At 29.3% G+C, this 13,554-nt stretch overlaps 1 protein-coding gene across 1 annotated transcript; it reads right to left on the bottom strand.

Annotated features, from left to right (window-relative positions):
* Positions 1–4,052: 4,052 nt before the first annotated feature.
* LOC136969393 (zinc finger protein 862-like) lies at positions 4,053–5,864 on the bottom strand. Its single transcript, XM_067263530.1, has one exon. It carries the CDS (start codon positions 5,862–5,864, stop codon positions 4,053–4,055), a length of 1,812 nt encoding a protein of 603 aa, XP_067119631.1.
* Between the last annotated feature and the right edge of the window lie 7,690 nt (positions 5,865–13,554).

Raw genomic sequence — 13,554 nt, 5'->3', positions numbered from 1 at the left:
AATTACATCATTACCGGTCCGCACCAAATTTCGTATATATTAATCGGCATTTTTGGGTTACGATATCCATATTTGATTTCAGCATTTTAGTAATGTCTGAACTGAAATTACAGCCGAATAAATAAATTTTAATGTTATATAATTTAATTCTATTATTTTATATTTATAATACTTTGTAAAATATAACAAACAAGTAATATCATATTATAGAATAAGTTTTATTACATATTTATATAATACAATTTAATCATTTATTATTGTCCAATATCGCATTGGAAAATAATAACACGAGTAAAGTATATTATATAAATGGTCAAATGTTTGCCAATGAATCAATACGAATAGCTATCATACTTAAACCATCAGATAATATTTTCAATATTGACGTTTGATCTTCCACTGGAATTAATACGAGTGGTGTTACGAAAGCACTTAACTTTATTCTAGATTCAGCTGTTCCTTTTATAGAATTTCTACTGGTATAGAGTGGTACGATGAGATAAAGCAATACGACACATGGACATTCTTACAACAAACTATACCCCTTTAAAGGATTTTTATGAAAAACTGGCATTTCAGTTGATATTTGACATGTGAAAATTCCAGGAAAACAAAAGGCGCGCCGTTGGTCAGGTGCGAACCCACCACCAACTGGCAATTTTTGGTGGTTTTAACCAGTACGCTGTCACTTCGCAATTCTAATTACTTGACTAAAACACATTCGTACGAACACTTGTATTTAGGGGATACGTTTATTTATTATTATATATTTAAACTTGAATTTCTCTGTTCTCTGAAATATGTATTCTACTGATAAGCGATATAGATGTCTAGGGTTTCTTCTTCGCCCTTTTTTCATATCATGAAAGTATTTGGAGTTGATCCGGTAAAACCGTGTCCATGCATGGCAAAAGATAAGGCTATTATTCCTGAAAAAATTTTCAAAGTATATTGTGATCTGATCGAAGTATTTTTATGGTTTTTGTGTCTAAGTTACATAATTAGTTTGCCCGATGTCGACATTTACTGTATGCGAGCTTATTTATTTCTCAAAAAGTTTTCAATTCTATGGAATGTGGTACTGATTATATCTACATGCTACGCAGCAGTACAGTATAGTATTTTGAAAAGGAAAAAAATATCTGTTCATATTGTGAAAAGCAGCTACAAACAAGAATATCAATTAGTACAACGAATGGAAATTGTTTTATTTTGCGGCATTTTTTTGCTACTTTTAACTTTTGTAGCTGGCAGCCTTACCACAATTATTGTAATGTTCGGCGAATTAAAAAGCCAAGGCAGAAGCATGACAGAAGCATTCGTTTGCAGCTTTTATTTCGAATTTGCAAATTTTTACGTATTTGGACAAATTGGGACAACAGTTGTAATAAGTGCGATGTATGGTATAGCTTTACTCAACAGGTTCAACAAATTATCTGAAAAATTTCAAAGAATAAAGATAAATGATTTATTTTTAAAGTACAGATTACAAAGATTTTTCGAAAAGCAAGTCGAAATTTGGCAATTTCTTAAAGAAGCAAATGAAACTTACAAAGATATTTTTGCATTAATGTATGGCTTTTCCATGCATATATGCTGTATTCTTATATACATTACCATATTTGTAAAAGTGATTCCACAATTAAAGCTTAGTTTTGCTCTTGGATCTCCTATTGTTCTATCAGCCGTACTTGCATGCTGTTGGACATTATCACATTTTACGTCATCGGTAAGTTTCAAATTACATGACATAAAATACTTGAATTGTTCTTAAATACCGTGCTGTAGGCCTACCTGAACCAAGTGGACAAAACTACTGAACACAAATTTATTAATTTGAAGAAATTTTTAATAACTATACATCGTCTTTGATTGGTTAAATGTTTACTCACCTTGTTCAGTGAGTTTTATCCAGTTGGACACAGTAGGCTTCATATGATTAGAAAAATTATATGATGTATTATTTATTGTGGCAGTTGTACGACGACTTTGCGTCTATCTACAGACTTTCTCCTGCCGATTTGCCATTGGAATTTAAACTGAAGGTAAACTTAACTTTGATTATTGTGTTTTTCATTAAAATTCTGCTATTTTTTATTTTATAATAATTTTTATATTAAGAATAAAGCATTTTCTAACTGTTAGTAAATGCATTTGAAAATTTTACCTTATTAGTTTAACCCCATAACAGTGAGGGATGACTATACTGGTAAAAAAATTCCTATAAAATGCCTGGACCATTTCGTAAAGTTTTAGAATTTTTACGAGTAGTTAAATTCTTTAACATTGTTTTGGAATAACCTTTAGTTTTCGAGAAATTACAAAAAAAAGAGAAAATTAAAATATGTATAGAATTTTAGACGGCCATCTATCGACATAAATCGAATTTAAATTTTCTGCCTTCATCAAATTGGTTAAAAAAATTAATATTCCTAATTGGCTCGCGTCAGAAAAAGTACGTGTAAGAAACTTTTGTAAATGACGCTATCGCGAGAGCACCGAAACAATCCGAAAAAGTAAACAGCTTATGTCATTAGTCTAACGGTCCTTGTCTGACCTAATTTTTGTAACATTAACATTAGAGTAAGCCGTACTAGTTTATAGTAAAACAGTTTTTTCTAATATTCATAGTACTTTGTAAAGCTTGGATTTCGATTTAGTAAGTGTTATTTAGTTAAAAAACATTACAAATACATCATTATATAGGAGAATAACATAAAAAAGTTTATTTTTCTAGTATAATACAATTTACAAAATCAAAAGTTCGTATATCGTAATATTACGAAAAAACTACATCGAAACATACAAAGTCAACTAATTTACTTAAATTCAGTTCATTATACAACTGTCGATACGCTTGCCTTTCTCAGTTTCTTCAAACAAAATTCGAAAACTTTAATTAATCCTATAAATATTTAAGCGCCATTACTATTCGAATTAACTGTTATTACAAATATAACTGAAAAATATTTTCGACATAAACCCTAGGCAATAATTATCAAAACAAAATTCTTCAAGTATAAATTTTTCTGATCGAGTAATATGTAATAATAGTTTTATCTATTAGTCTTGCCATATTCTACTTTCTATGTTCACATCCATTTAGTTTCATGTAATTACACTTTAAATGTATAAAAATCTACCAACAAATTAATTTGCTAATAAAGGGACTACTTGCTAATTAAAGTTTGTATTCTTCTTTGACGTAGTTCTACGTTTTAGCACTAAATTGGTAGACATGTCTAAATAACACGCTTATAAACACTAAAAACCATAAATGTCTCGAAACTAGAACTACATAATTATATGCACAAATAAATTAGTAAACCTATAATACATGCCTTCATTTACATCCAAACAAAGATCAGTTCTCGCGAATTGTCAAAAAATAAATTATTTTCAACTTTTCTTTCTGTAAAGTAGCATATTCTGAAAAACAAGTTCTATATTCAGAGTAAAATTTCCACCTTTTATCCGTTAAATACAACGCAAAATCTATGAATCCACGTAATAAAAATTTATCGCAGTGAACTTCGAAAAAACAAGAAACACAGAAACAGCAAACCGCACGCTATTAAATTTTCCTGCCAATTGATTAATATAGTGATCAGTGTTGCCGTTTTGAAATTTCAAAATGTACTGAATCTCCTTCAAAAAATGTACTATTTTCCTTCAAAATGTACTATTTCTATGGTTGGTTGCTTTTGATATTAATATACCATCATACTAAGTTTTTGTGCTTATTTCAAATTCATATTCATAAATACTTTAAGTGATATATATATGTATTATTTTATATTAATATACCATATACTAAGTTTTTGTGCTTATTTCAAATTCATATTCATAAATACTTTAAGTGAATATATATATATATATAGGTTATATATAGGCACGTAAACAAAGTATTCATGAAAAAATATATATATGTATACTTTCAATCTGCCACATAGGCACTTCATTAAATTAAATAAAAGAATAGTAAGACAAAACTTTCTTTAATAAAATTAGCAAAATCAATTCTACAAGTATAAAAAATTGCAAATCTTATCTTACAAGTTGAACAGATGTATTATGTCGTCTACATCTTCATTCTCTTCTGTTTCGGTATCGTGGATAGCTATTGGGTGAGTTTCTTTAAGTTCTGGGATCCAATCGTAACATTTTCGGTTTTGGGTTTTTAATAACTCTTTTGATAGCAGAAAAGCATTACAAGTGTCAACCTGAAGTCTATTGCGAATCTTTGTCTTAATTAAATTAAGTTGTGAGAAGACTCTTTCCACACAAGCACTAGAGTGGGGAAGACTCAACAAACTTGTTGAAAGCTTTCCAAGTATTGGAAACATCACGTCGCCATTGTCATCTTTAATTTTATTTACTTCATACCAGAAAGTTTCTAGGTTTTCAACTGCACAACTGGTTAACTTATCACGAATTTCAGGCAGCAGTTGCCATTCTGTGTTCAGCTCTTCATACTCATGTTCAGGCACAATATTAGGAAAATGTGTTACCAGGTTTACAACTGACCTAACATTTCCAGACAAAGCAATTTTTGGCTCCAACTTTGTTATTTCCTGCAAGATCAAATCATCAAAAGGAAATTTCTTTTTAATTTCTGCACTTAAAACAATATAGAAAGACTGAATGCTTGAGAGAAATAGCTTCATGTCTTTTTCAGGGAATTTATTCTTTGCAATCTGAACTTCGCACATTGCACCAAGATATATTGTTTCTATTCGTTGAAAATGTCGTGAATTTTGAGTGTCTATCTTGTTCAGCGGTATTGAATCCACATAATCTTTTTTCAGATAGTTGTGCAAAATTGTTTTAAACAGAGAAGATATGTTTGGCAGAAGTGATGTAATACGTGGCCTCTCGCTTTGAAAATTAAGGTTCATTTTGTTGATGAGTTCCAAAATGTAAGATAAAAAATGTAAATACAACTTATTAAAGGGATTCTGTAAATCTTTCAGTAACAACTGTGCTGTATGTATGTTATCTTCCACAGCAGCTGCTGTAAAATAAAGAGTGAGTGCATTCCATTGTTCTAAGGTTCTATTGACTACTGCCTGCCAGGATAGCCATCTTGTCTGAGATAAACGTAACAATCGATGTGGTTGGCCATCTACAAATTTTTGAAATTCACTAAGTTCATTGATCCTCTTGGAGCTATGAGCAAAGTAAGCATATATATTTCTAACCAAGTCTTCAATTGTCCGTGGAAGTTTGTTGCAAGCCTGCGACACACATAAGCTAAAAGAATGGCATACACATCCAAGAACAAAAATATTCGGATTGTCCTTTTTAATTAACGCTTTCACACCACCAGATTCACCCATCATCACAGAGGCATTATCCGCACCAAATCCAATCATATTTTGTGCAGGAATATTTAAATTTATCAAAAGTTCCATCATTGAATGATAGATAGCTTCAGCAGTTGCTTGCTGAACTTGCAACAGTCCCATAAAGCGATCCCTTGCTTTTCCAGAAGAGTTATCAAAATACCTAGCAATCACTGCCAAGCATTTGGTGGAGGAGATATCAGTCGTTTCATCAATAATTAAGGAAAATTTCACATTTTGTAACACTGAAGTCATTTCTTCGCAGCTTTTCGCAGATAATTTTTCTTTAATGAGTTCTGTTGTTTTCGTTCGGGCTACTTTTAGGTCTTTGGCAATATTTGAATCATGGCATACGGACTGGATAAGTTTAGGAAGGTGATCCATAATCTTTATTGGAAGATTATGCTCTACACAAAACATAGCTAATTTCAGCTCAGCTTCTAATTTTTCTTGTTGGTTTGATTTTCTTTGAAAAGCTTCTAGTAGGCCTCCTGATTTTACTGTTTCAAGGCTCTTCATTGCTTGTTTGTGTTTTGTATTGGTGGCATGTCGTCGAAGGTGACAAACATTTCCAGATATGGTTTTTTGGCATACTGCACAAAATGCTTTATTTGGGTATACTGTAGATCGTCTTAGCCAAGTCTTAAATTCTCCCATTTATAGCCACTTGTCACAAAAATTTTGAGGATAATTTTTTCCTTTCTTCTCAGATTTATCATCCTTTTTCACAACACCACCATTCGATCCTGCTTCGTTTTCACTACCAGATTCAATACAAGATGAGTCTAATTCAGCTTCTTCAACTTCCGATTCAGAAGAATACAAATTAGTCATTTCCTGAGTTAACGATTTAGATAATGTTGATTTCTCAATGTGCCTGCGTTTCTTAACTGGAGAACTAGTACTTTTAGAAGCTGAAGTTATATCCCTCATATTTGTGGAAATGGCGGAAACAGCAGTTGCAGAAACATTGTTCGAAGAAAGCACTGCAGGATTAACGGGAATTTGAGTAGGCTTAACGGTTATTGGATGTAAGTTCTTCTGTGCTGCACCAATGTAGCCTATTTTTTGGTTGCGCTTGATGTATCTAAATTAGAAATTAGACAAAACATTGCACTATATTGTAATAATGTTTAGTCGGAAATTATTTAATGTACGTGAAAACATAAATAAAAAGCAAATCGATATATTTGCTCACAAATATTTTTAAAAAAAATTTAAAAAGCATTAATATGAGTGCTTTTTTAACAGTTTTTTAATGATCGAAATTCTTTAAATCTTCGTGAGATCGAAATCAAATGCTCTGTTATTGAAATACAAATATAATCAAGGTGTGACTTGAAAAGGCTAATATTTAAATATAAAATAAAATATTTCATAAAATTTTTTAATGAAAATATGTTGTATGGTTTTTTTAACACAAGCATTAAAGCTAATTTTTTAAAAATACAATAGTGATGGATAAAAAAATTATAAACTAAATATGCGTGGACAGATTCAAATTAACAAAAGTTAATTCGGTTAAATTTCAGATATGTATACTGTCATGGCCGCACAGTGGGGACCTACGTTCAAACCTAACCTAACCTATTCTAATAAATTAACAAATTATTAGTAATTTATTAGAATAGGTTAGGTTAGGTTAGAACGTGGGTCCTCGGGCCCGAGAAAATTAAAAATTTGCATTTCTAATCGCAAATACTATCGAGATTCCGGAAGGGCAGCCATAACAGTATACGTATCTGAAATTTAACCGTTATTTCTTCTACCAAAATTACTAAAACTGAAGTTCATAATTTAAGAATTAAATTATAATGGTAGAAAATAATATAAAAGTATTTATATTATTTATACTCGTACAATTTCAAAACTATTTTCTATAATAATTCGACTCTGACTTAACGGCTATTTTGATATTATTGACGACAAAAGTTTAAAATCGTTGATTTCCTTACCTGTCCATTATTTTTGTTTGACGGATTTGAATTGTTTGGATCACGTGACACTATCTATGTTGTTGACGTCACCGACATAAGCCATGTGTATGTTGTGATTGGATAATTCAAATTAACAAGTAGTGACACTAGTGAGACTTTATTGAACTAATTTTTTCGGATTCTTTCGTTAATTAAGGCATGAAATATTATTTTGTACCATAAATGGTACTAAAATATTATAATGTACTCAAAATGTACTAAAAATCTAAGTGTACTTTCAATGCTCTCGAAAACGCAAAATGTACCAGAAAAGTACAAATGTACTAGGAACGGCAACACTGATAGTGATGCTCCTGTAAAAATTTTATCACATGACGAAAAGTTTTAGAATAAATGCTAAAAGTTTTAAAAAATTATTTCATGAAATTCGATGAATTTAATTAATACACAATAACTAAATCTGTTTAATAAAGGTTAATAATTTACTACTATAATTATGCAAATTAAATATAAAAAAAATCGCTGCGCAAATTCTCCCGCCAACTATACGTCATGGAAAAACTTACGATGTCAATGCGATTGAAGCTTTCCACTAAACACTGACAATTTTATATAATTATTTAATTAATCCAGTCAAATTTAAATAATATAAAATGTCTAGATCTGTTTAATAAAGATTATTACAAATATTATTACAAATATGCAAATTAGATATGAGATAGGTCACTAGGAAATCTTCCGCCAAGATAAAAATAGCTTTCGGTCACGTGTTCACCAAAAAATATGTTTAAAATTTAATTTTTCAGCTTACATAAACCGTACAATAAATGAGTATTTCTTCGAAAGAAGTCGATATACACGAATAAATAATAATTATTTAATAATGCTTTTATCCATTTTAAATCGATATTGTAAAAATTAAGCCATTTAATCTGTGTGGCTTTTATAATTCAGAGTTTCCGAGTATTTTACTGTGAAATTCAATTTAGTAAACAGAAACAAAGTTAGGTTATTAAGTATAAACAGCACAATACAATAATTTATACGTAAGTTGAGTGTAAATACAGAAAAAAATCGAATTATATCAAAGATGGGAGAAACAAGCTTACATCCCCAGAACAGAGCTTATAATTCGTTGTTATTTTCAGCCTGTTTCTACTTCGACTGTTTTTTGTTGGTAAAAAGTTAATGTTTTAAGATGTTCTTAGTGAAGAAACATAAAAGTATCGAAATATAATATTCACACACACAAAAATATTCATGTATGTTGACATTAGAAATTTGAAATCAATTATAGAATGTCCTGGATAGAGATATCGTGTGATTGTCTGTTTCTTCTGTCTTATTTTGTTTTTCTACGTGAAAATAAGATATCTTTTATAACTATTGATAATATAAACATTTTGTTTCTTTATATATTACCTTCAATTACAGCTGCAAACTTTAACACATGGAGCATGTGAGAAAGTATTATTGTATAGATTATTACATTTTTATGAATACACCTGAGACTCGTGACAATATAGGCCTATATTAACCTACTTTAAGTGTCAATATTTTATTTAGAATCATTTTAAACGTTATTATTACATCAAATTATGAAATGGAATGTTCCAAGTATAGGAGTAAGAGGAAGGGGAAAGAAGCCATGCGTGGGGAAAAATGAGTTTTTATCTAAGTTATAATAAAATTTACTTATATTTACGATAAATATCGATAATTTTCTTTTGGAGAAATGTATCTTGATAAAATTAATTATTTATATGTTATGAAACTTTCAATAATACATTAGTTACAATGACTGACGTTCCTTTCTTACCCTTTCTGTAGTATGTCTTGTTATTAAACATAGTTTCCTAGATTATAGCATAATAATGTGTAAAAAAAAAAAATTCTGTTAATTTGTAAACGCAGATACTATCACATAACAAGCATACTGTATCCTCTGTATATTTAAAGTCAGTTATTCGCGATTGAATTTTTCTAGATAAGCCTGTTTAATCCGTAATTTATTTGACAGAAAAAAATTGTTTATGGCCGTATTTTATTTATATAATGTTTTTTCGTGATATTATTTCTAATATCGGAAAAAAATATACATTTCTAATATGGACATACATCAATATTTTTAATTCTGAATATTATATTTTGATACTTTTATCTTTCTTCACTAACAACAAAGTACTTTTATTTTAAAGAAATAAGTTTTTACCAACATAAAACAGTTAAAGTAGGAACAGGCTGAAATTGACAACAAATTATAAGCTCTGTTCTAGGGATGTAAGCTTGTTTGTCCCCATCTTTGATATAATTTGTTTTTTTCTGTATTTTCACTCAATTTACGTAAAAATTATTCTATTATCCTGTTTATAACTAATAGCTTGTGTTTGTTTCTGTTTACTAAATGGAATTTCACAGTAAAATATTCGGAAACTAAATTATAAAAGCCAAACAAATTAAATAGCTTAATTTTTACAATATCCACTTAAAATGGATAAAAGCATTATTGTATATTTATTATTTATTCGTGCATATCGACGTCTTTCGAAGAAATAATCATTTATTGTAGAGTTTTTATAAGCTGAAAATTATTCTGTTGTCTTTGATGAAATTTGTTACAATTTACTAATTTTTACAGAAACATTAAATTTTAAACGATGACATTAGTTAAAATGTATTAATTTGTACACAAACATTAAATTTAAGGCATATTTCTTCGTATTTCTTGGTGATCACGTGACCGAAAGCTATTTTTATCTTGGCGGGAATTTTCTCACAGTGATCTTTGTCATATCTAATTTGCATATTAATGATAGTACATTACTAATCTTTATTAAACAGATCTAGACATTTTATATTATTTAAATTTGACTGGATTAGTAAAATAATTATATAAAAATTTTCAGTATTTTGCAGGAAACCTCAATCCAGATGACGTAAGAGTCATCCATGGTTCGCGGGAGAATTTGCGCGATGATCTTTTTTATATCTAATTCGCATAATTATAATGGAAAATTATTAACCTTTATTAAACAGATTTAGTTATTGTGTATTAATTAAATTCATCGGTTTTTGTGAAAGAATTCTTTAAAACTTTTAGCGTTTATTTAGAAACTTTTTGTCACCTGATGACATTGGACAAGAGCATTTTCGTTTTGTTTATTGTATACGACAGTTCGCGCCAGATTTCGTAAAGTGCGGTTTAATAATTCTGTGTTTCTCGTTTTTTTGAAGTTCACTGCGATAATTTTTTATTACGTGGATTTGTACATTTTGCGTTGTTTTTAACGGATAAAAGGTGGAAATTTTACGCTGAATATAGAACTTGTTTTTCAGAATATGCTACTTTACAAAAAGAAAAGTTGAAAATAATTTATCTTTCGACAATTTGGGAGAACTGACTTTTGGATATAACATACGGATTTACATGAAAGTATGTATTATTGGGCAACTAATTTATTTAGGTTTATGTGTATTGTTGTACTGTAACTTACTTTGTTTTACTATGTTAGAAAAAGTAAGTCACACATTGGATTTCTGACATAAAACTGTCGGCTTTTTCAGAGTGAAGCGGACCTTCTCAATGAAGTGTGTTTTAGGGAAGTTATGCTTTCTTTTTCTGATGCATGCCAATGATGAAAATTGTTTTTAAAATTAAATATCGGTCAATGACGATAACATATGTTATAAATGTGAAGATGAATATGAAAATATTTTTACATTTTTTTATTGTTTTTTTGTCTCTTAAAGATTAATTTATTTAAATTTATTATATGTGAAGTAAGTTTATTTACAAAATGCTAATATTTTAATCCGCTTTAATATTTCGGTGTAAATTTGAACAACGAATTTTAAAATTTTAAATGAACGATATACTGAAATTTTCTTTTATTTACAATGATTACGTCACTTCTACAGAAAGTAGAACACGAGACGACCTTCACCCACATTTCAGTCTGGGGGGAAAGGCCGCCAGGCGTCGTAGTTGTAAACGTAACAACTTTTACGTCATCTATTGTTGTGAATGAAATTCGTTAGCTGTCAATTACATTTTCTTGAATTTGATTCGAAGGTTGAAAAAAATCGTCATGACTTAAATGCCTAAAACTTTAAAAAATTATATAGAATTGAAAATAAATTAAAAACTTTTGAAAAAATCGTATCGGATAGAAAATCAAAAAAGAATTTAATATAAATTTGAAAAAAAAAATTTAGCAAAAAATTACCGCGAAAAAAATTCATATATATAATAATTATATGACAATAAAAAACAATTTTTTCTTTACTAGACGTAACTGTTTAAAATTTTTCTTTTTTAAACGGAAACGAGAGAAACGCGTGGGAAAATTTTAAAAAAATTTCCCACGATTTACTTCCACAACTAACTGGTAGCGCCGGGTCTGACTGTTTCACTGTTAAGAGGTTAAGACATATTTATAATAAAACAATCATTGATATACGTGAAATATTTATTCACACGACTACATAATAAAAAACATTAACTTTTTTCGTTGTAACAAAAATATTAAGTTTGTATTTCTAGAAATCATGATGTAATCTCATTATAATTTAAGTAATTTGGCTTCATTTTAATGGCACATAATATATCTATCTGTTAAAGCATAAAAATAAATCTTCTTCAGTTATAATTTGAAATCGAAAATTCAGGCATTTTTCCCGTAGTGATTTCGCATGTTCTATGCAAATAAATGTGGATCATTTTTTACATACGCTCAGTAGCTGCTTAAACATTTATCTCCTGACAATGTGAACGTGTTAAAAACCAAACACACAAAAAATATTACACATTTGCAACGCGGAGCGACTGGTGAATTCTGCGAGGTCCGGCACATTCTAACACGCTTTGTTCGCAGGATATCGCGCGATAAACAAAAATTTTGTAGGGATCGCAAGCGCATGAAGAGAACTGAAGCTACTAATAACTTTAAGTCGTTAACGCAAATATTGAAATGATTATGAACTTTTGAAAATGAGTCGGGCCTCTCAGATTTCACTTGGCACCCCGAGGGTAAACACAGAAAACATTTAATTATTAAGTAATGCCAAAAATACGTTTTTTTTTCCTGTATGTATAAATGATAGCTTGTATCGCTGTAGGTAGTTCACACGACTTTCTTTATCATTTTAAATCTTATAACTTCTGTATTTCCATCGAGAATTTTCAATGTTTGACAGCCAAGTTTGATTGTTAGGATAATTGCTGCTATGAAATTTTTGTGATTAAAAGTTAAAAAAGGGCAAATAAAAAAAGTTTGTTCCATATTTCGAGTAGAATCACATTAATGACGATTTTGCTTATTAGCATTTTCAATATTTTTTATAATCGATTTTTACTCGTAAGTTAAGTTTTTGCCACTTTACAATAGCTACAAAATATAAAAATATTTTAATAAAATATCATAACGGATGGCGCTACAAAATGTTTTCAGGAAAGATAAGCATCTCGTTGTTGAATTTTTTAAATTTGAAAATAAAAATATGTATTTAATTTCCAGATGAATTGCTACATGAAACGATTTGGAAAAATTCCATTAGGAATATCTATTGGTGGTTTCTTCTATATAAAAGAAGATTTCATGATCAAGGTTAGTACAAATTATTATATATTTTAAAGCGTAATGTGATATAAAGCACTGTAAATCGTTATTTGAAAAAATTTTAATTTGTCATTGATCTCATTCGGCACAGATTAAAAGACAAAATTAATCAGATACATAATATTTCGTATCTTTTAACGACTATAATTGTTTAACTGATATTATTGCACAGCAAAAGCTCGACATTTGCATATAATTTATTTTAGTTTCTGGTTTTTGCAATCATTTTTACGTTTGTGAAAGTAAATGTTTTTTATTTTTAAATATATATGTTAGCTCACCGGATGGCTGAAGCTATTATGGCTTTTACGTATTACTCTAAGAATTTTGATTTATAAAATGACAGGTCGAAAATTCTTTAAGAATTTTTTGCGATCAGTACCAAATATGTCGGGTCTCGTCCCTTTCTATTGATCACTTATTTTCAGGCTGGCTGAACCCACAACTAATATGAAGGGTTAATGAAATAAGGCGAATAGTTAAGCTATCTGCAAACGCCGGATCTTTCTCAAAAAAAATTTTCTATTGAAAACGGCTGTTATTTAGATTTCATTTGGCTACCGAATTATATTTTAAACAATTCGCATTTTTTTTTTTTTTTTCATTATATTTTACAATTAAACACTGAAGTATTTCGGCAGCAATGAAAATTTC

Source organism: Centruroides vittatus, unplaced genomic scaffold (assembly GCF_030686945.1).
Source record: "Centruroides vittatus isolate TY-2023 unplaced genomic scaffold, ASM3068694v2 contig_178, whole genome shotgun sequence".
Classification (NCBI taxonomy): domain Eukaryota; kingdom Metazoa; phylum Arthropoda; class Arachnida; order Scorpiones; family Buthidae; genus Centruroides; species Centruroides vittatus.
This window is presented reverse-complemented; position numbering and strand designations above follow the sequence as displayed.

Excerpts from the sequence above, each read along its gene's own strand:
- LOC136969393 (XM_067263530.1), bottom strand. The coding sequence starts at position 5,864 with ATGAAGAGCCTTGAAACAGTAAAATCAGGAGGCCTACTAGAAGCTTTT.